The sequence below is a fragment of the Corylus avellana genome, chromosome 3 (genome assembly GCF_965113065.1).
Source record: "Corylus avellana chromosome 3, dhCorAvel1.hap1.2, whole genome shotgun sequence".
NCBI classification, from domain to species: Eukaryota; Viridiplantae; Streptophyta; class Magnoliopsida; order Fagales; family Betulaceae; genus Corylus; species Corylus avellana.
Genome location: NC_142492.1, coordinates 3,495,140 through 3,518,586, shown reverse-complemented (window position 1 = coordinate 3,518,586; position 23,447 = coordinate 3,495,140). Strand labels below are relative to the sequence as shown.

At 34.8% G+C, this 23,447-nt stretch overlaps 3 protein-coding genes across 4 annotated transcripts; 2 read left to right on the top strand and 1 right to left on the bottom strand.

Annotated features, from left to right (window-relative positions):
• Window positions 1-4,921: 4,921 nt before the first annotated feature.
• LOC132176675 (RNA-binding (RRM/RBD/RNP motifs) family protein) lies at window positions 4,922-8,586 on the top strand. 2 transcript variants are annotated; one of them, XM_059588945.2, is made up of 4 exons: window positions 4,922-5,171; window positions 7,520-7,588; window positions 7,671-7,777; window positions 8,216-8,586. In XM_059588945.2, exons 1-4 carry the CDS (start codon window positions 5,009-5,011, stop codon window positions 8,312-8,314), a joined length of 438 nt encoding a protein of 145 aa, XP_059444928.1. In that variant the 5' UTR covers window positions 4,922-5,008; the 3' UTR covers window positions 8,315-8,586. The 2 variants fall into 2 exon arrangements, with proteins under 2 accessions (XP_059444928.1, XP_059444929.1); XM_059588946.2 differs by having other exon boundaries at window positions 7,671-7,754; window positions 8,216-8,305.
• A 6,691-nt stretch (window positions 8,587-15,277) lies between these two features.
• On the top strand, window positions 15,278-18,117 carry LOC132187601 (uncharacterized). Its single transcript, XM_059601959.2, has 3 exons — window positions 15,278-15,804; window positions 15,945-16,039; window positions 17,842-18,117. Exons 1-2 carry the CDS (start codon window positions 15,458-15,460, stop codon window positions 16,000-16,002), a joined length of 405 nt encoding a protein of 134 aa, XP_059457942.2. The 5' UTR covers window positions 15,278-15,457; the 3' UTR covers window positions 16,003-16,039; window positions 17,842-18,117.
• Window positions 18,118-18,676: 559 nt separating this feature from the next.
• On the bottom strand, window positions 18,677-23,128 carry OCT4 (organic cation/carnitine transporter4). Its single transcript, XM_059589023.2, has 2 exons — window positions 22,632-23,128; window positions 18,677-20,030 (listed from the first exon to the last, which is right to left on the bottom strand). Exons 1-2 carry the CDS (start codon window positions 23,059-23,061, stop codon window positions 18,865-18,867), a joined length of 1,596 nt encoding a protein of 531 aa, XP_059445006.1. The 5' UTR covers window positions 23,062-23,128; the 3' UTR covers window positions 18,677-18,864.
• Window positions 23,129-23,447: the final 319 nt, after the last annotated feature.

Below are 23,447 nucleotides of genomic sequence, written 5' to 3'. Positions count from 1 at the left end.
ATTAACCACTTTCATTAAACTTATACTTAAAACAAACATACAACCACACCAAATTACACTCTATATGAAATAAAAAATTAATTAATTAATTTTTTTTTTTTAAAAAAAAAGAATTAAAGGGGTGACTGGCCACTACCCTTAGGCCTGGGGGTGGCCCCATAGGCTATGGGGTGGCCGACGAGCCACCCCAGATCCGGTAAGGGTGGTCGCACAGCCACCCCAATGCCATGGGAGTGGCCTCACGGCCTGGATGGGGTGGCCCGCGCAACCACCCCCATCCAGGCCTTGGGGTGGCCGCGCGGGCCACCCCTAGGCCATGGGATGGCCGCCCAACCACTCCACCCCATGGCCTGGGGGTGGCTCACTAGCCACCCCACAAGCCATGGGGGTGGCCGCCAAGCCATTCCTATGGCCTAGGGATGGCTGGGCGGCCACCTCATGGGCTGGGGGTGGTGGCCAGCCATCACTGGGTGGCTTATCTCTTACTTTTTTAATTTCTTTTTTAAAAAAATTGATTAAACCCGATATAATTCGGTGGTTTGGTTTTATTTTATTATTATGCTTCATGCTGAGGTGGCAACTCCTCATTAGTGGGCACAAAAGGGAGGTTTTGTGCGACCCCTATATAAGTTATTCTCTTTCTTATTTATTTATTGTTTTTGTTTTTTGTTTTTTTTTTTTTAGCCACCCCTATATTTTGTTTTTGTTTTTTTTGTTTTTAGTTTTCTTTTTAAATTTTTAAATAATATTAATGCGGCACATGACAATTATTAAAAATATTCAATGAAAATCTATGTTTATCGGATTCCTACAAGTACCATCGACTACACAATTTGAGATTGAATGGTCCATTTGATTTATAGGGACATGTGGCTTATTGAAGTTCTCAATGTTCCTAATTTTATTTGCTATTTTTGAAAAATTGCATAAAATTCAAATGAAAATAATTTTTTGTTCTTAAACTTTGTGCTAGATTTCAATTTCCTTTTATTGTTTTAAGGGTTAAATACACTTAAACCCACTAAATGACCAAACATTTTCAAATACACTTAGATTAGATACATCAAACTACCATTTTGTGGCAAAAATGTCACTTTGTTAGGTTTTTTTTTTTTAAAAAAAAAAAAAATTAAATAGGGAAATAGTTATAAGTGATCAAAATACTGAAAAATTATGGGTTCCCTTACAATAGACAAAAAAATGAAAATTAACAATGTAAGTAAACAAACCAAAGTAAGAAATGGCCCAAACAAATGATCCAGTCCTCTTTAAGGGATCACACAAAGCAGTTCGCACAAAACGGTTAGTAAAGTAAAAGGAGCACAAGAAAAGCAATGAACCTCAAGAGGTTCACCAACCCTAATTATAGGTGAAGAACCTCAAGAGATCCAAACTTGTCTGCACCTCTACCATAGAACACCGTCAACCACCAGAAAAAAATGGGGAGTATTAGGGAGCCAACAAATGAATCCAGAAAAATTTGTAAACTGATGTGACAGGTCGTGAGTGGCAGACAAGGGAGAGTGAATTGCATTTTTTTAATTTAAAAACCCTTGCCACGTTAGTTTGTAAATTTTTCTGGATTCATTTGTTTGGCTCCCTAACACTTCTCGAAGGAAATTAACGCAAGAAAGGCACTGCCAATAACTGAATCTAAAATCGAAGAGAAGGGAGTATTATCTTTGATAGCACTAGTCTCCACAACAAAGAAGAACCTTAACAACAAAGGGAGACTAAAACCTACAAAATGTAAACAAAACAACAAGAAATCTGTGACTCGAAAACGAAAATTTAATACGTTTTCAAATTGTAATTTTTTAGAAACGCAATCTCAAATGATCTATTTTCTATGATTTTGATTTAAAATCACATTTTTTGTTTATAAAACCGCAATGTCAAATACACTCTTAATGTGTTTTAAGATGTAATTTTGTGTGTTATGTATTTAATTTCTAGATTTCTTAAGAAGAATTTAAGACAAAAATGACTTATTGGCTAGTTGTCTTAGATTTCAAATCAATTTTATGAGGACATGTATAGGGAAAAATGTCTATCACATCAAGAATTGTAATTTGAATAGTACAATAAAATAGAATAAGTTAACATTTATGTGCCAATAAAATTTTGAAAGTTAACTTGAAATAATTAATAGCTTAAGAATAAAATTAAAATTTAACACATTGCTCAAGATTGAAATTATATTTTAAACTTAAAAAATTTGTATGAATTGTATGAAAGTTTTGTTGTTGTTTTTTTGTTTTTATTATTATTATTATTATTTTTCTATATAAGACAATTGTACGAAAGTTTACGTACGTAGTGAAAGATTTTATGCTGTCAATCAACAAGTCCACGTGATTATACATAGATGTGATTTTACGCTTGGGTTGCTCTGTTACGCAATTAATTTTAAAAAGTCGACTTTAAAATATTTTTATTTTTTATATCATATCAAATACTTTTTAGTATCACTCAAACAAAAAATTCACTATAAAGCATAACCTTTTATTTTATTTTTTAATTTTTTTTCTTACAAAAAAATCAAAATTTATTTCTACTTTATATCATATGAATCATTTCTTATTACTATTAAAAAAAAAAAAAAAAAAAAAATCTTATACACAATCCTTTACCAAATGGAGCCAATTTCATCCACATATTTTCTAACAATACATTTGATTTGATGTAAGCAAGCAAACAAACAAATAAGGATTGGATGGGTATCTTTCACTAAAAAACTAATTAATGAAAAAGAAAGAATAAGAAGTCGAGGAAAAGAGGATTAGATAGTTCGATCGATCCATATCTTATCAAGATGGATTTGTTGGTGCATCAAATGTGTAGGCAAGCCTCTGCCAAAAAACCAGAAGAGCAAAAAAGGGAAAGAGTTGGTGATAATTATAAATATGGTGGTCGATGACATGTGAATATAGACGAGTCAACTAATTTCGTGAGGCGGCCTCTTATATCTATCTTGTTTTATAATATAATTATTAATTAATACGTTACTTTCTAGATGCTTAAGGTAATCAAATGCTAATTCCAATAATTGTATATACACACACATATATATATTTTTTAATTTATGTGAATAATAAACTATAGTTATAGTTATGGGTTGCGGGTTGCTTTAGAAGTGATGCCACTCTCCCTGCGTGCACGTATGCGGTAATATATAGTATGCTTGACAAAATGATTACGGGAAAATCCCGCAAAATCCATGGATTATTGGATAGTTTACCTTAAAAGTTGGAAACTTTTAGGATGGATCCAAGACAGCCACCTACTACCATGTACGTTGAAATTTGAAAAACATGGTTTAATTCAAACACAGCCACCTTGTTCCAACAACCGGCAACTTCCAGGCCAATAATATTAATTTGGATAAAAATAGCTTTCTACTTTAACTACAATATGTACAACATATTCAGATTATTATATATATATATATATATATATATATATATATATATATATATATATAAAATTGATAGAGTATTTGTATTATGGATCAACTTTTTGCACAATGCATTTTGTAGTGTTATACATTTTTAATGAGAAATGTAATAAACGTGCGTAATTTTTTATTTTATTTTTCTGAGCAAACTTGCTTAATTTTAGCAAAAGCTTGAACTTTAGATTGCACATATTCAAGCGTTTGTCTCAACTTTTCCACGAGCTCAAATCTTATATATTCAAATCACTTCTAATGTGATAACATATTGATATATATTAATTGTCTCTAAATTATTCAAATCTAATCCTGAAAATCCTTCGTGCTTGACCCGTAACAATAACATCATGGAAGATTTGGTAAAACATTAGAGTAAACGTTTAACCAAAACCCACAGTGACGATGCCATTTCAAGAGGAAGGGGAAAACACTTTCGGCTTCGCCAATTTCTTCTCACTACAAAAATTTCCTCATTTGAATAGTGATATTTTTAGAAAATGTCACTAAAATGTGATGCAGATCGCCGAAGTCCCTGGAAGTGCGATTGAGCACCCGCATACTTGCGATCGAGCGCACTTCCAAAAACTTATGCGCACCAGGCCTTTGGTTGTGCAATCGATCGCACTTGTGCCTACGATCGATCGTACACGGAGTCATTATGTTTTGTTTCTGCATTTTAATTAGGTTATTCCGTCTTTATTTCCTTGTTTTAGTAGGATTAGGGTTTTGAGAGTCAATATTTCGTTATTTTATTAGGTTTAGTGTTTTGGGGGTATTTATGCCATATTTTATTAGGTTTATGAGTCTTGGGGCTATAAATACATGCTTATAGCATCTAATTTATCAGTTGTTGTTTATTATTGATTTTGATTAATGAGTATCTAGCTTTTGTCAAGAAGATTTTTTAGATCATTGATAGAATTAAGATGTAGAAGTATTTATCCGCTATTTATTGATGTTCTTCGCTGCAACCCATTAAGTCACGCTATATCAAAATGCGACTTTTTTACTGTTCAAACATCACTATTCATAAAATAGTGGTGCGTGAATAGTGATGTTTGAATAGTATTATTATTCACGCGAGTGATGTTTGAATAATCACTCGCGTGAATAATAATACTATTCAAACATCACTATTCACGCGTGACGGCTCTGCATGCATATGATTAGTTGGATGGGTAGTTTCTTCTTTGTAAGCAGCTTTGTTGGGCTGTTGGCATCGGGTCCTCTTAGAAGGGTATGCCTTGTGTTTTCTATAAACAATATATTATATATAGGACACAAAAGTCAAACAAAAACACACTATAATCTTCTACATATATAGCAGCCTAGGGCCATTGGAGTTGGGCTGAGAAGAAATTGACCCTAACCTTCGAAATTAGTAAACCAAGCAAAATGGAGGCCCATTGGGTAATCACAAAGTACCCTCAATTTCCCTAATTTATTTATAAAGGAATAGCCCACTTCTTTACCTCTTTCTCTCCAGTCTCCCCCCTTCGCTCTAGAAAAACCCCATTTTTCGTCTAAGACCTTTCAAGGGTTTTAGCAAAACCCATGGCCATGGCTTTGAGAACCGCGGCGGCGGCTGCTGCCCCTCGCGGCATGAGGCGTTTGTTCTCGACGACTTCAAATCCAGCCATCAACTTTCCTCCGTCGGCTGCCACGGCTACTCAGCAGCGCGAAACGCGGGAGCCCAGCACCAACCTCTTCGTCTCCGGCACGTTCCTCGTTCTCACTCTGTCTTTCCATTTTATAATACCCTTCGTTTCTATCATATCATTCTTTTGCTCTTCTGGGTTTTCTGTAATTCTTTTCAAGCTATTACCCTTCTTACAGGGATGTGTTAGTTGTTTGAGGATAATGGGTTTTGGGATTCACTTCTTGTGGAGCATTTCTCTGCTGTGTTTTTTATGCTGAGAAAATTTAGGAAAAGAAAGAAAATGATGCATTTGGTGTGTTTTGGCTTACCATCATTTCGTGTCACCGTTGTTACTTGGGTACTTGAGAAAAAGAAGAGCCCCTAGAGATTAATTCAACTAAATGGTCTTGTTATTTTTCTTATTCATTATCTTGGGTTCTCAGTGATTCTTATAGTATAAATCAGTAGAGGGTACGATTTTTCGTCATTGTTGAAATGAAGCGCGCGCGCAAACATGTATTTGGAGATATATTTGGTATTAGTCTAACTGTAGCTGTAATGGTTTAGGATGATTAACTCACTGTTGTTTTGGTTTCTTTAACTTTAGGATTAGAATGTGCGGTAAACTAGAAGCAATTACATGCGTTTATTAATGGTTGTTGGACACACATGTAGATAGGTACCTGATATGAGTAAAAGAATGCTTTTTGGGTCCGGAATGGAATTTGTGAGAAGTTATATTGACCCATGTCTTATACACTAGGCGACTAGACAAGCGATGTTTCGAGATGGTAGCTAAGCAATGTGGATAGAGTAATGCTAGAAGTCTTCTTTATGTCATTTCAAAATTGATGTGGCTTTAAAATTACCATTGGATTTGTGATAAATCACTATTGGATTTTGATTCAATGATGATTTTAAAAATCACATCAGTTTTAGAAGAACACGAAGGACACGGGAATGACTTCTAGTATTACTTATGTAGATAATACTATAGGTGACACTCAATCAATGAGAGGTTAAGTATTTGTTGATGGCACAGGACCTTAACTACTGTATTCGGATGTTGGGGAAAGCTGCACTTTTATTTTGTTGCAGACTATGAGATATGTTGGCTACAAGTGAACCTATCTTAATGCTTGGACCATTGAGTTTGGTGATTGAATTCCTGATTGAAATATATTGAGCTCATAGGTCATCATTCTGGAAAGAATTTCTGGGCTTGGAATCAACATTACTGGATGATCTTAGAAAGAGTCAGATTCGGTCGTGGACCATCCGTTGTTGGCTTAGTTTGGTTGAAATTGGATGCATTTATTTCTTTGTTTGCTTATTTTTCCTAAATTGTGTAAAGGAAATTATTCTATCTGAAAGTTACTTTGCTAGGGTTACAAAGAGGGTGATAACACAATTTAAGCTTGATTTGGTTATGACTTCCAAAATAGATTGTTTCTATTTGTAGTCGATCTTATTTAGCTTCTCTCCAGTTGTGTTCACCCTCTCAGTATATTTGGTCCTCGTTCATAGAGTTCAGTGTTATGGGTTGTGATTTTTATAAGATGAGCAAGATCTATAAAACTACATCAATCTAATTTAAGACTGTATGATGTACACCCTTCTGTCTTTCCAGTTCTTTGTTTCTGTCTTCTTTCTTTCTTTAAAGTATTCTGTATTCATGGTGTCTCTATTTACTTCTTTTATATTGTATTTGAATTCTGTTAATGGTTTATTTTTATAATTTTTTCTTCTAATTCTTTTTTATGATATACATGCCTGTAATCATTTTTCTTCTTACAAGAGCTGGAGATACCTAGCTTCATTGAATCTCTTTGTATTATATTAACCTCTTATTTAAGCAGACTTGATTTCATATTTCTTTTCTGGGTCTGCACTTAAGATCATGAGATCAAAATGTTTTGTCACCAGTTGCATCAAATCAATTAGTTATGTTGGTAATATATGTTCATTAGAATTGTTGTTTTAATCCAGGAAGTAGTAGGTCGTTGCATACAATACGATTCTAACAGTTAAAACATTATGGCCCACGCCGAAAAAGCCCTGTTTTCTTTTAGTATATGGAAGTCGATCATCAAACATGGGTCAGAGTCCCATCCTCTTGTTAAACAAATATGATTGAAGATTGGAGTCTGGCACTGGGTTTTGTTCAATCACTTTTTTTTTTTTTTTTGAATATCTTGTGTTTTTTGTGATAATTGGACGTTTGCTGCTAAAACTTGGAATCTTGGTCATCTTACACTCCACTTCTGTTTTTTTTGGAATTTATTTTTATGTGTGGCTGGGATAATCTATGTATGATGATAGTTCATTGACATAGCATTTAATATTATGTGCTTGCTTGGGATGAATGAGTTGCCTTTTGTGGCGACCATGAGACTGATGAGGCTCTATGTCTACTCTATTGTCAGGGCTTAGTAAGCGTACCACTACAGAAAAACTTCATGAAGCCTTTTCCCAGTTTGGTGAAGTAGTTAATGGTTTGTTATCCTCCTCTTATTTTGTTTTTATGTTTTGTAATCACCGTCAGACTATTAATCATTGATCTTTTGCTATTTACAGCTAGGGTGGTGACTGATAGGCAGTCGGGATATTCTAAGGGCTTTGGTTTTGTGAAGTATGCTACTCTAGAAGGCGCTGAAAAAGGTATAAAGGGCATGGATGGACAGGTGAGTTGACACGTTCACTTTGCTTCCATCTCCTTGAGAAGATAAAAGATGTTTGTGTGACATTTCATGCTCTACGTTAGGATGGCACAAAGCTTTTTTTCAAATATTTATACCAACAAACATACACACAGAGACACAAAATAAACACCCGATGAAAAAGGGTGGTCTTTTAAGAAATGTTTCCATCTTCAGCTACAACTTCCTATTGAACTGGCAATAACCAATGTAAGTTCATGGGATCTTTTAGTTAACTTGTCGAGGATGAACTATATTTTTGAAGGTGCAGCATGCCTTCAAATATCTAAAAGATTCATATAGAACAATTTCTATTACTTTATTTAAAAAGAAATGTCCATGCCACCATGTTATTCAACCTTGTTTTTCTTTTTTTCTTTTTTCTCCCTATTTACTTCATTTCTTTTTGTTTGTGCTGTATAGTTTCTGGACGGTTGGGTTATATTTGCAGAATATGCAAGACCCAGACCACCACCTGGCCAATATGAGAACAACTCGTCTCCTCCATATAGCCGTCAGTGACTCCTTTATTAAAGGGAACAAGTTTGTCAACCATTGAAGTGGCTTGGCCTGCATTTATGGATCATAGGGTTCTCTGTCTTTTTGAAGTGGCAGCATGGTTGTCTTCTATGGCCTAGGAGTTTTTTTGACTCTGGGAGATTTAACCTTATATGCGAACTGAGAAGATTGAATTGAGACATATATGGATTTTTAAATTGTTATATGTTGTGACTATCATGTGCAAGATTAGAGTTTGCTATAATTATAAACATTTTGCCCACCTTCATGGTTAATGATCTGGTGAAATCTATTATCATGTTTGCATCATAAATGAAATTGTTTGGATTTATGTTTTAATATTTGTATATATTTTCGTTTTGCCATTTGCAAATGTATTAAAAGTTCAACAGTATCTAAGCAAATCTTTGCCACTTATCTCTTTTAATTGTCAACGACTCAACTTATTACATTGTAATTTATCATGTTCTCTTCTTTCCATCAACTAAATAAGGGGAGAGTTTACTGTTGGCTCCCCTCAAATTATTTATTATAAGAGAATGTTTACTTTCATTCTATTGCATATTTTTTGTTTATTTTCATTCAAAGATGTGTAAATCTACCATTGAATCATCGGGATTTGTATATGGGTCTTGTAGATCTAATGATGGACTTGCAAAGAGATACAAAAAATGTGCAAGAAAATTACACCAAATTCATCTCTTTTTAAAATATCCTGGTTTTGCATCTTGTTGCTACCTCCCTCTTATTCTTTACCCTTCCGACCCCTAAATATAGTGCTAATGTTTATTCAACCTGATTCAAAGTGCACTTAGGCCTCAATTGTTATATTTTTTTTGGTATTTGGCTTGTATGGAAAATTACTAAATATTTTCTATATTTTTATATAATTTAAGGAGCTATGAGAGAGACGACAAAAATGAGCTATTGAGGAAGAGTAAAATAAAAGGTCTTTAGAGGGTGAGATTGAGATTCACTGCAATTGTCTTGCAACTTAGACATATAATTGTGAGAGGGTTCCTTGTAAGGTTCACTTGCTTGACTATAAGTTCAGGCAGACCGAGACCTGCTCGAACAGTTAGGCTCCACAAATGAGCCTCTTACAATAGTTTACTTAGAGGTGTGAAAGAAGAGTAGAAAATGGTTTACATAGATTTGAAGGTTATTTTTCTTGGTCAACTAAAAATATTTTTAAGATGACCAATATTTTATGCTATGCCAAATACTCAAAATAACCTTTTAAATTAATAAAAAATTAAAAAAAAAAAAAAAAAAAAAACTTTTTTTTAAAAATAGATTTTACGCCATATGTCTTAAAGATGCTGAACAAAAGGTCCAGCCAATGGGCCATATCCTAACTGCCCTTGCACCAACACAAAGAATCTGAAGAACCCTAATGCATTAGGTTTGGACGGAGTCACCCAAAAAGAAGGTTCAGGTGGACCCGAATTCTACAAATCAGATCACACTTGTCAGCTGGTTCTCAGACATTAACCAACGAATTTGTGGTATGATTGCATAATGTTTTGTTTTTGTTTTTATTCCTATTCTTGCATAATTCTCCAACATCTCAGCCTTACAATGCCCCTTCTTTTATTTCATATTTTGAATTGAGCAAGTAATCTTATATACCTACCAGCTCGATCTCTACAATTCTTTTACAACATGCTAATATGTTAATATATAATTAGCCACTCAAAATAACAAAGTTTAATACCCTCAAATCATATACTAATACGTATTAACAAATAGTAAAAAAAAAAAAAAAAAAAAAAAAAACTATAGAACTAGTATTTTTCATTTTAAATTAGAACAGGGACAGAAATATTGGTCAACCAACATTACCTGTGTGATGGTATATAGTGAGGGCATGGCATTAATTGCACTTTACAAGTGGCGTAAAACCATTCAATACCCTGCTTATCATGTTTCCAATGGGCCAATAAGGAAAGGGCACTTTGCCTTCCTTTGAAGCAAAATGAAAAAAATGAAAGTAACTAAACTGTAGATATTTTTAAATTAAAAGTGGGACAAATAAATCATTTTAGTTAGATGGATGAAATTAAATGCATCTACGTTTCTGGACAGTTCAAGCATTCTGACTCGACGCTTATGATTTTGGTCCTGTCAATTTATTTGGGTAGTTGGTTAATAAGTACACCTTTTAGAAAAAGGTTGTATTAATAGAGAGTCTTCTAGAGGGCACAAGATTTAGTGTCAGAAAAATATAAGTTCAATATATTTTGGAGAGCCCCTTGGTTCATGACCATATTTAAAAGGGCTGTTTTTCAGCTTTTAATCTCCATTTGACACATCATCATTTTAAGAAAATTGCAAAAAACTAAAGTAAGAAAAAAAATAGCAAATCAAAGTAAAAAATAAAAAGACCAAAAATCCCTCACCCTTGCTCCCAACCTTGGGTCCGGCCAAACCCACGACGTGGGTCTCGTCGGACCCAAGACGCCATGGGTCTGGCATGACCCACCTGAAACCATCGTGACTCGGATCACAACCCGATTTTAATGCCTCACAACCCAATTCTAATATCAAAACTTGTTTCTAATGTTTCAAAACCCGTTTTTTTATTCAAAACTAAAACTTAGAGGTAGAAAGTGAACCATTTCTTTAGGGATTTTATCACCCTAAAGGCTAGAAAAATTGACTCCAGCACCGGAGAAAGTGACTCACGGCCAGACCCGCGGGTCTAGAGTGACCCGCCATTTTGAGCTCAAAATATAGTATGTGTGGGTGTATGATATTTTTGTGGATTTGTTTCCTGTTTGCTTAGGTGTTAGTTTGTGAGTGGGGGCTATAAAATGTGCCTTTGGTTCGGATTCAAGGTTTATTCTATATTTTGTGGTCCAACCTGCATAAACATGGGTATTTGCCTTAAAATGTTGTTAATAAAGAAAATGAATCGATCAAATACACGACAAATACATTAATAAATTATTCAAAACACAAAATATTAGTTAAAAAGAAAAAAAAATGTTTTAACCTTTGTATCGTACAAATTAAAAACAAAACCAAAAAAAAAAAAAACCTAAAACAAATATGCCAATCTAGGTTTCATTTTCACGGTTTATGCCAAGTTTGTTTGGCAAAGCTTTCTCTCCCTCTTCTTTTTATTTCTCAAAAAAAAAAAAAAAGAAAAAAAAAGTCAAATTTCTTTCTTTACAGTAACAAACAACTCTAAGATTAGGTTTGGCAATTATGGAGTTTTATGAGCAAATAATTGAGTATTGAGTAAGTGGGTGTCCAACAATCAAAAATATGTGTTCCGATAAAAGCCTCAAATGACATTGCTCAAGTCTCCATCCATGTAACGTTGTGGACCTTTTCATGCCTCTTTTAATTTAAAACTTAACATTTTTGAAAAAAAAAAAAATGAAAATCAATTGTTAATTTGCTTGAATCCTGCTAAAATCATTACCAATTTTATTTTCTTTTTCCGCAAATGCATGTATGCTTGCCAAGGCTCAAAAAGTTTGTCATAAATCTCATATATTATATATTTATATATATAATCAACTTTATTATGCAAGTGTTGCATAAAAGTCAATCCAATGAATCAACCTTTGGTTTGCGGAATAAACCCTTGGAATTGATTAGTTAATCTTGGGTATAGCTATTTCGTTGTTTGGTAACACACTATTCTTGAAAATAGTTTATTCCCATTAAACTACTAATCCTTCATGAATGAAATACATTTTTCAAAAATACCCTATAATTTATTTTATTTTATTTTAAACTTAAAACAAAATAAAATATATGAAAAATAAAGTGAGTGGCTTGACCACCCATTGGGGCGGTTGGCCACCCACAGAAGAGGTCGGGGGTGGTCACACCACCCCCAGACGCCTCGGTGGACCACCCTTTTTGCCGTTTGGGAGTGGTGCAACCACCCTCGTCGCATTTTAGCCACCCCAAATTTGCTTCGGGGGTGGCTGCGGCCACCCTCAGAACTCCTCTAGGGTGGTTGTGGCCATCTTGCAGGTCGTCGAAACCAATGGGTGGTCGGCCACCCATTTTATATCAGGTTTAACTATATGGATTTTTCGTAATTTTGATTCAATTCTAATTTTTGCATGTGTGTTATTACCAAACTAAGGAATATGAATAACTATTATATTTTACATTCTTCTATTCTTAATAGTAGCTATTCATTTTCCAATAAACTAGACATTTTATGAACCAAACGAGGCCTTAAGTCTACTTATTATTTTCTTAATATTTTAGAAAATTTTTTTAATCAAGACTTTTATTAACATTTTGAAAAAAAGATAATAGATCGATGTTAAAACTGATGACGTGAGTGAAAGGATCAGCTGACCCAAATGATTGTTTTCCATGCAATACACATGGACCGATATAAGGACAAGTAGGAAAGTTTTGGTAATTAATTTGGATTTGAAATTTTAATGATTAGGTGGTTGAGTAGATTGCCCATCACCCAAAAAAAAAAAAAAAAAAAAAGATCAGCAAGATTATTTTAATTTTCTTAAACTTGACAAAACGCCTCATCTAAGTTGCTTATTAGCACCTATTTTAACCACACTCGCAACTTATCTTCACACACACACATATGTATAGGTAAAGGGCCACTAAAATGGAATATAATAAGAGTTTGCTTTATAATTTTGGATTGTTTTATAGGCACGTTTAGGGCTATTGTAGAGTGTTAAGAGATAAACTTGACTCGAATATATATATATATATATATATATATGCTTTCAAATCTAGGTCCCGAAAGATACTTAAGGCCCACATAATAAATCCTATTAATAGGCTTATTTTTATTTTAAAGATGTAAAAGCATAGGTGATACTCCATGCTAATCCCACACACCCACTTTGTTAACCTAACTCTACTATTAGTTAGTTTCCAATGGGTAATTTAATTGGTTAGGAATTACACTTCAAGAAACGAAAATTATTAGTTTGAATCCTCCTCTCCTCTTTCCCCTTCCTTTTGTTACTATTTTTTTTTTTTTTTTTTTTTGAGAAATTATTCTATAGCTTCTTCTTGAGTTTTGCCCTTGTGACATGTAAGGACATGAATTTCTACTTTTGACAATTAAGATCCCCAATTTTGCTCGAGTGATAATTGATAAATATGTCATCAGTCATATTTTCTATCCAATCTTTAACATAAAACCTTTCACTTGCTATATTGTCCATGTCAGATCAATAGAAATGTGACATATATATTTAGATACACATAATGAAGCTTTCTATGTAGGCAATTAGGCAAAACTAATATTAAAAATAAAATAAAAAATAAAAAGATAAAGATCCGTCGCACCACTACCCTCACCCCATAAAAGGATGCAGTAAATGGGTGACTCTACCATTACAAAGTGGTGGTGGTTGGGGAGAGAGGGGGCGTGGCTACACCCTCGTCCACCTCACATAGGGGGTTATGACTTTCCACCCACCCTCTCCCGCTTTGAGTTAAAAAAAAAGAATAGAAAAAAGAAAGTAGCTTTCCATTCTTGCACACTTTTGTGAGGTTGTTCTTTACCCTCAAAAAAGGGTATATGAGTTTCTTATAAATTGGGTTGTAAGAGTTTGCTTTTAAAAAGTAACGTGTGTAATTCTTACCATCTAATTTGTAGAAAATTTATTTTTAAAAAAAAAAGAAAAAAAAAAAGGGGTGTGGACACAATAAATACTCAATTTTACAATTCCTCAATAATACAAAATACATACACATGCACCAAGTCAACTTACATATGAAATGACAATATATATATATATATATAGGAAATTGGAATAAAAAGATTATATTTCTTTCGTGGAACGTTTGCAAAATGGTATAATGCAGACCTAAAGAATCTATAACGTATTATAATTGGGTTGTTGTGTAGTTGGGGCGGCACGTTTTATTGGTTGAAACTTGAAGTCTATGATAGAATTTCTTTAGTGATGGAGCAAAACATGTCAAAGAGAGTATATTGGTGCTTCATTCAAATCATATATAAATGGAAAATGAAAATTTATGTTACTTGTTATAATTATATGAATAATTGAGTTATTTTTATCATTTTTTAAACCGAAAAATCAGCACTCAATAGCTTTTTCATTCGGTTAATATTGAGTTTAATTACTGTTACATTAATGTTTTCTACACAAGAATTACCCAATGTCTTTCAAATTTATTTGTTGACTCTTTTTTTAATAGATGAGTAAAAGAACTACAGTAGTAGAATTTTTTTTTTTTTTTTTTTTTTTTTTAAAAAACCAACAAAATAACACTATTCATGCAACAATCCAACAGAGGACGGTGGTGTGTGTAGCATACACGCACTGTAACGAAGGGTGTCGATCGGTGCACTGTAACGAAGGGCGTCGGGGAAATATATGTATATATTTTCCAAAATGCATTTCATTTTCTTACATTGCAAATGTAGTTTCAAGGGATTGCGAATACGGTCCATTACCAAACATAATGGAATTGTATTTTTCAATTGTTTTATTCCTTTATACCAATAACAATAAAGAGACTTGCTATTTTTCTATTTATTATTATTATTTTTTTAAATATTCTCATAAGAACTTGAAATCAAATTTCTTCCATTTTCATTTAAGGTAAGAAAGTAATATACATGAAGAGAATTTCATAATCATAGAGCATATTCAACTACTCAAGTACGTGGGACGATTCACATTTATATTTATCTAAAAAAAATGCTATAACACATTAACACCCAAAAAAAAAAAAAAAAAAAGAAGGGAAAATTGAAATATACGTCAATAAAAAGACGGGAACAAAATACGTGTTATATATAATTAATCGGAGCTGTCACCCTATCAAACCGCCGGGCCCGCCGCCAATCCATTCATTGAGCCGAGGATACGCTCGTAGTAAACCAGAAAACCATGGGCAATCTTATTCCCTTCCGGATAAAGACATAACTCGTCCTTTCACAGTAAGTCACCTCTATAAAACTGGTACTTCTTCTTCCTAACTTCCACGGCAACAGAAGATAGATTTTTTTTTTTGGAGCAAAACAGAAAATAGATTATGAGGGAACTTCCACTCTTCCTCCGCCAATGGCACCACACGTGATTTCCCACCACTCCAAGCCCAGTTTCAAAACTCCTCTTCCCATCTAAATACCGCAAAGCAGATACCATCTGCATCATGAAGTTCATCTTGGAATTCGTCTGGTGCTGTGGGTCCCCAGGCTGCTGCTCGCGCCCGGGAGCGGCGGCGGAGGAGGACGAGACAAGGTGGCTTGAGCCGTCGAGGCCGGCACGTAGGAACGGGCGGAGACGGCGGGGGCGGATGGGCCCCGCGGAGGCCGGACCGGAGTGGAAGCCTTCGCTGTGCGCGATCTCCGAGGACAAGGCGGTGTTGGTGGTGATGGAGAAAGAGAAAGCCGTCGATAATCAGACGGTGGGATCTGAGGGGTCTCCGAGGATTGTCAAGAGGAAGGCTGGGTCCCATGTCCGAGTTCACGTCCGTAGTAGCTACAGCGACGATTACGGGTAACCACTGCCGCCTAAATGATGCCGTTTTTCTGTCTTCTTTCTTTCTTTCTTTTTTATTTATTTATTTAAGGAATATATGGATTATTATGATTGGTGGTTGGATGGGTTATAATATCTGTCGGTGGTGGATTTGGCAGGCGAACTCACGTTCCGGTGGCTATTCCGGCATTTTCTCCGACTCCATTCATGTTCTGATGGGCGTGAACATAATAATTGTATCATTATTATGGATGTAAGTGTGAATTTTGGAAATGAAATTCTGTTAAATTAAAGCTTCTTGTGGTTCTGCTATACGAATATATGTCTTGTTCTTCTACACTACTGGCAAATTTCATGTTATATATCATACTAATATCTAATTTTTATTTTATTATATAAAAAAGAAAAACCCAATAACTATTATGCCCTATTAGCATAGTGAAATAACAATTGAATATTAGTAAAAATAATAGTAGGGTATATATAGATTTAAAAAGCTTTTCCACTGGCCGAGAGGAAATAATGTGTTGCAGCCAAGCTATGATTCAGAGTTGTAATGTCTGATCTTAATGTTATTAGAGCACTCAATGCAGCTTTTTATTTATTTATCTAAATTTATAAAGATAGCTTTATTTATCTTTCTCTATACTATAAAAATATATATTTTTAACAAAATGTGAATTTCAAATGTACCTTCACATTTTTTTACAAAATTCAAACAGTCTCCAATGAAAGGGAAAGTCTGCAACATGTTTTTTTTTTTTTTTGTTGGAAAATTTCCTATATTTAGGAAAGAAAAAGAAACTTTAGAGAAACTGATGCAAGTGTTCTACAAGCTTGTTTGGAATTGTGTTAAGAAATTTTAAAAGTATTTTTAATGCATTACAAAAAAAAAAAAAAGATTTATTTGGTAAAAAGCTCGAAAAAAAAAAAACTTATTTCACTTTTTGCTTTGAAAAATAAAGGTCAACATGTACTTTTGAAATGAAGCTTTTTCTATAAAAATATTCATGATTTTAAAAGCTCTATTTCTCAACGCAATCTCAAATATGCTTTAAGAATAAGAGTGATGTTAGGGTATTATAACTTTTATTATATATATATATTTTAATAAATTGACAAGGTTGTTCATAGTTTGGCCACCTCAACGGTCCATTTTTTTGGGGTGAACCATTCTCATAATCTACCAAAAGGGTAGTCAACAACCCCCAATGACCTTGGGAGTGGTCCGGCCACCCTTGTATTCAACAATTGAAAATGGTAGTTGAACTATATATTCTACAGCTATATGAGAAGTTTAGTATACGCTCATATCCACGGGGTGGTTCGGCTACACCCATAATTAGCCAACCGACAGCCCAACTATCTCCAAAATTGACTAGAAAGAGTGGCCGACCACTCACTATGGCCTTAGATAGTAAAGGAGTTATAACAAAAAATAAAAAATAAAAATTTGATGCCTTGAACTTGTAAAGAAATTGTAGTAATCCAAACAAATTGCATAGTTGTAATGTCGTGCAATATACATTTAAGTGCTGCACTCTCGGCAGTAACTATTGGAAGTTGGAACAGAACAACCTGGCCTCCCCCGAATAACAAAGACAGAGATGTAATAAATAATGTGATCATATCATATCACGCTCAATTTCTTTATATTTTTGTGTACGTCATATTTTTTAAAACATGAAACAAAATTAATTGTTGTTGTTGCTCGGCCTTGGCCCCAGTGGGATATAAAAGAAATGCTTTCGTGTTTTCTCCACCATTGACCTGCAGTAGGTATTGAATCACGTGTTTGATCCGTTTTACGATTATAATTTTTGCTGGTAATTAGCCACTGCGATGATGATGATGATGAAAGCACAGACAGACAGAGCAGGTAATGTCTAAGGTTGTGGTACCTCGGCCCAGTTCAACATGGCCAACATTTGTGTTTATATATAATTGTATGGAGTATATATATATAATTTGATATGCATTACATATATTTCTAATGCATTTTAGTAGTTTTAGGAATCTGATTAAATGATTTTTAATTTGTATCTCTTTTTCCAGGATAAATGATTCAAGGAGTACTGTGGCTATTTTGAATGCTAAAGTGAATTACTATCTTCACAATTATTCATCACCTGCATGAGCTGCCATTGGTGACCGGAGTTCTGATTTCTGAAGATGGTGATGACTGATGAGAGAGCAGTAAATAAGATTATAAGAGTTTGTACTATATATATATATCCTCGTTCTCATGTTATTGCCGTTTGAATTTGAAAAATAGAAGAAGGGGAAAAGAAAACCAACAAAAGGGACAAAAGGCTCTTTTGTTCCAAGCTACTCTTGATTTTTGTTGTTTAGCAGGTTGGGACATGAATTAATTGCGGCTACGCATTACCATGCATTAGACATTATGATTAAGGCTGATAATTTTTAACACAACCCACAAATTTAATTTGAACTTAATATAAAATTAGTGGATTAAAATTGAAGAGTCTAACCTGTTTAATTTTATACCCATATCTTGACACAATCCGAACTTGACACACGATATTAGTACCGACAATTTTTGATACAATTCACAAATTCAAAACAAAATTAGCATGTTAAGATTGAACGACGTCGAGTTATAATTAACCTATATAGTTACTCGTATTTCAATATAGCTCGATATGCGAACGCTTTGCCACCCCTAATTATAGGATGTTAATTTTAGATCAACTAAAATTCTCCTTAAATTTGAGATTTTCAAATTCATAAATCTCAATCCTCTATTTCATCTAAGCGTTTAAAATAAGCCATATTTTAAAATTTAATGAGGATGCTACTAAGAGACAAAAATTTAATAAAGTAGCTTTCTTATTAAATTTTATAAAATGACTTATTTTAGATGCTTAAATGAAATTTACGAATTTTAGGCGATTTTAATCAGAGACTCAATCGGTGATCAATAGTTGGGTGCGGGAAACACAAGATATTACACACACACACCAAGAAGATAAACCTGCGGTTAAGAGAGACATACATGCTTAATCCCGTAAAAGCAGAGAATTGAAGGAAAAGAAAGAAAAGAAAGAGTAAACATCATCAAACAGTTGTGCAATTGGCGCTTTCCTTATCCTCCATTCCTTCCATAGTGTCATACAAAGGTTTATTTAACGTCTCCGGCAAGTAAAACGCAAGTATCCCTCCCACAGTACCACAAACTCCGAACACCAGAAACGGCAACCCACCACCCAAAACCACCACAAACGGTGCCAATATCGCCCCCATTTGCGCCGCCTGTGTTGCACATCCTAGCGCCGCGTTTCTAACCACCGTCGGAAACAGTTCCGCCGCGTATATAAACAGCAAGTTGTAAGTCCCAGCCATCCCGAAGATCCCCAAAAGCCCACAAACCATCCTCACCACCTTCCACATCCCCACGTTTCCCACCAAGCTCCCCAAAAGACAGAAAACCCCACTAAACCATAACGTCCCTATTGTCAATGGCCTCCTCCCAAACCTGTCCAGCAAAACCGCCGTGATTGTGAAAGCTGGCATTTCCGCCACCGCGTTGAGGAGCACGTTGAGGTACAGATTTGTTTCAAGGTTGACAACGTTAAGGCTAAGACCGTAATACACAACCGAGCACAAGAAATTAATGGCGACGACGAGAAACAGACGGATCCGAGTGATTTTTAACCGAACAACATCTACTAGAGACCCACTGATTGCTTCTTTGGTTTCTAATTCGTCATAGCTTGAACAGTTATTTGCTTCATCGTCTAGCGCCAACATAACACCATCGGGAATGTTTTTTCCGTTGGATTTAGCGATGGAGTGCATGAGATTCATCGCCTCCTTTACTTTTCCTCGAACGAGGTACCATCTCGGAGACTCGGAGATGAAAGGGAGGACGGCGACGAGGAAGAGAAGGGAGGGAATGGAGGAAGCAATGTATAGAGTGCGCCATGATCGGAAAACGTAGGCTGTGCCGGAGAGCAAAGCGATTCCGGTTGAGAAGAAGTAGAATGTGGACATTCCGGCAGCCCCACGCTTAGTGGGTCCGACGGGTTCGGTGGCTAGGACGAAAGCGCAAAGGCCGACGCCGCCTGTGCTGAAACCGGTTAGGAGGCGGAGTACGACGTATGTCCAGTAGTCCGGGGAAAATGCCGTCAAGCAACCGAAGATGGCGTTTAAGATGCAAACTACTGTTAGAGAGCCTTTTCTTCCCAGGAAGGAGTCCGAAAGATGCCCAAATATCCCGGCACCTGAAAATCGAAGACACCAAATGTTAGTGATATTATCATAAACATCTCCATTTGGGACGACAAGGAACAAAATAGAGTCATTTGTATTATTTAAATGATGATTACCGATAAAATAAGAGATAAAAGGACTAATTAGTTTGGAGTTTTTTTTAGAATTGATTATAAAGTTCAGTTTCATCTAATAATTAAGTAATATAAGATTTTAGTACTCATGACTATCTTTATAAACCATATGATCAGGCGTTATTAGGTGGCTCTAGTATCATTATAATGACCTAAGAAAAAACGCTAACTACATATACGTTATCACCGAAAAGTACTAGTCAATTGGAGCTTTACTATAATCATTTATAAAAATATAAGATTTAACATCTATGAGTATCTTTTTTATAAACTATTCACTCTATGTGAATTACTAATCTTTTTCTAATATGAAACCGAAGTATTACAAATTCAAGAACTAATTAGAAATCTTGTGCTAATATATCTTGGGGTGACTAATGAATAAATGAAATACATGCAGAAATATGAATTATGATCATCTTCGGATAATTATATTTGAGATATATTTTTATCCCATAAAAAAATGTTAAAAAAAAAAAAATGATACAAATGCATATCAAACATAATTAATTAGATACTCGTCGGTTCATTTCAGCTTGACAAATATACATTGTTTGTGCAGATAAGCCTCAATTATTATCAAAAGGATTAGCACAAAATTAAGCTTAAAAAAATGTATCATCGTGCCTATTAATTATTCGTTTAGTCACTTTAAGTAAGAGGGTTATGATGACAAGTTGAAGTAGGGCATGCATGTGCGTATTATATAAGCGATAAGGCCATAAATTAACCGATAAAGTTGACATGGTACTACACCATGACCATGTAATGATATCTCCCAAACTCGGAGGGAAAAAGAAAGAGAATAATATCTTACTTCAACATCTCCGTATTCATTGCCTCCATGCTTTTCCTTTCAAGTAATCATTTCATTAATTTAGAATAGCCTTGAAATGAGCAGGAAAACATGAAATTCCAATTTCTGCACATTTTTATGTTTGACGCTATAATTTTGATCTTACAAGTCATAGAGGAAGGTTGCTCCAAGATCGAGATTTACATCGTTTATTTTTTATTCAATGATTATTATTCTGCCACGTGATTCACTACTAATAAAATAATAAATATTTATTATTTTATTAGTAATGGAACACGTGACAGAACAATGATCCTTAAATAAAAAATAAACGACTTAGATCTAAAATTTCAATTAATCCAAATCCGTAGTTACAAAAAGGCGTTTAGAAATTTTTAAATGCATACAATTAATGAAGTTCAAGAAAGTATATATATATATATATATCCAATTATGCAGCAGAACTGGAGGAATCTGAGATCTACAGGTGGCTTAGGTGATACCTCGGCTTTAGGAAAAAGACACATCTCACAAAATCGACAAAATAAATAAATAAATAAATAAATAAAGCTTAAAGTTTTAGCTTTATCCATCCATAAGAACTGCCATTTTTTATTTTTTATTTTTTGTTTTTTCTTAGTCACGCTTATCACTTTCCGTAGTCTCCTAAACGTGACGTGTCCGTCAAACCCATTTGTTTTTCTCTTTCTAATTTACTAATTTTGCTGTTGTCGGTATCCTTATTATTACTATTAAATGTAACGAAGGATATATATCGATCATTCTATCACAATCCACATAAGCAGAGAGAGGGGGAATCAAAGCAAAATACTGAAACGGACAAGATGGCACAGAAATTAAACTTTATAATAACCAACAATTTTCGGATAGAACAAATTAATGTTATTTTTTTCATCTTTTATTTATTTATTTATTTTTTAAAAAATAATCTAAAAAAGAGACGAATATGAATAAAGAAATGACATGTTGGATCACATAAAACTATAGTCAACAATATTTGACACGTAGGGAGAACTTAACATGAAATTAAAAAAAAAAAAAAGATTAGAAACTAATGGTGGGCATCTTATATATTAAGAAGGAAAGTTTCTAAGGAGAATAAAAAAAGAACGAAAGGCCACCAAAAAATGCCGTAAATTGAAATGAATCAGTTTGTCTCCCTAATTTTCAGGAAGGTAAAAAAAATCTGCCTATGATTCTGACTCTTTCACCTAATAAACAACGTGCATGGTATTTTACCACTCAATTTAGCAGCATAAGAATTGGATGTGTAACACTAACACCATTCTTTTTTTTTTGTTGACAACATTCTGACCATATATAGTAACAACAACAAACATTAACCATAATTTGCGAAAGTGATATAATTATTACATAGTTTCCATTTCCCTATATTGTTTATATGCACAAATTCACATATCGTACAGAAACATAAGTAATAGTTATTATAACACGACAACCTATACCCTTTCTGGCATGTCCTTCTTTATATTATCTTTTCCAATAACATCAACACAAAACAAAGTGTGTAATTAGTTCCTCAAATCCAACATTGTTGGTCCAAAAAGGGGATAATCCATTAATAAATTAATAAAAAAAATTCAAAAATTATTAATGGATGAGAGAAAGAAAGAAAGAGAGAGAGAAGTAGAGAAAGTGACCTATCATGCAGCCGCAAAAAAACAAGGCCTGGACAAGCCCAACCTTGTACTTCTCTCCACAAACCAACGCCCACTCCGCCACTGTCGAGCTTCCCGAGCCACCGGCCCACTCCCACGAGCCCGGTTCGAGCCCACAGACGCTTCTGGCAGTGGCGTCGCAGCCCGACAAGGTCGTGCACCTCCAAGCCGGTTCGCGGTCGGCGAAGATCATGACCATGGTATGGAAGGCCTCCAGAGCCCAAGCCAGGCTCGTCAGCACGAAGTGCTTCAGCTGCCACGGCCCGAACTCGCCGCAGTGCCTCTGCAGCATGTCGTCGATGCAGATCTTCTGGGGTTCCGATTTGGGATCGGATTCCTTTCCCGATTCTATCAGCGGTGACCGGAGATCGGAGCTCCGGTCACTTTGATCTGATGCTCTCGTGGCGGGCATATCTGGGAATCTGTTTTGGGGCTATTAAGAGGTTTTCTGTCGCGCTTCGTATGGAGAAGTGAAGCTGTTTGCGTATATACTTGTGGAGAGTGTTGCCTTACGGTTTATGGACACGTGGAGAGCGATGAGGCCTACGATTTGATTGGAGATTAGGGTTGGACACGTAGAGTATGTTAGAGCCGTTGGATTTGGGGTAAGATTGGAAGTTGACTGGTATGGGTTAAAATAGTCTTTGGCACTTGTGAAGACAGGAATGTTCCGGGGATCTTTTAGTTAGTGGCCTACACGGCACTTGTGAAGATAGAAACCAAACTCATTTTTTCCACGATCAGTGGCTTAAGAACTACTTTGCCAATCTTAAACAACTAATGTAGATGTGCAACTGG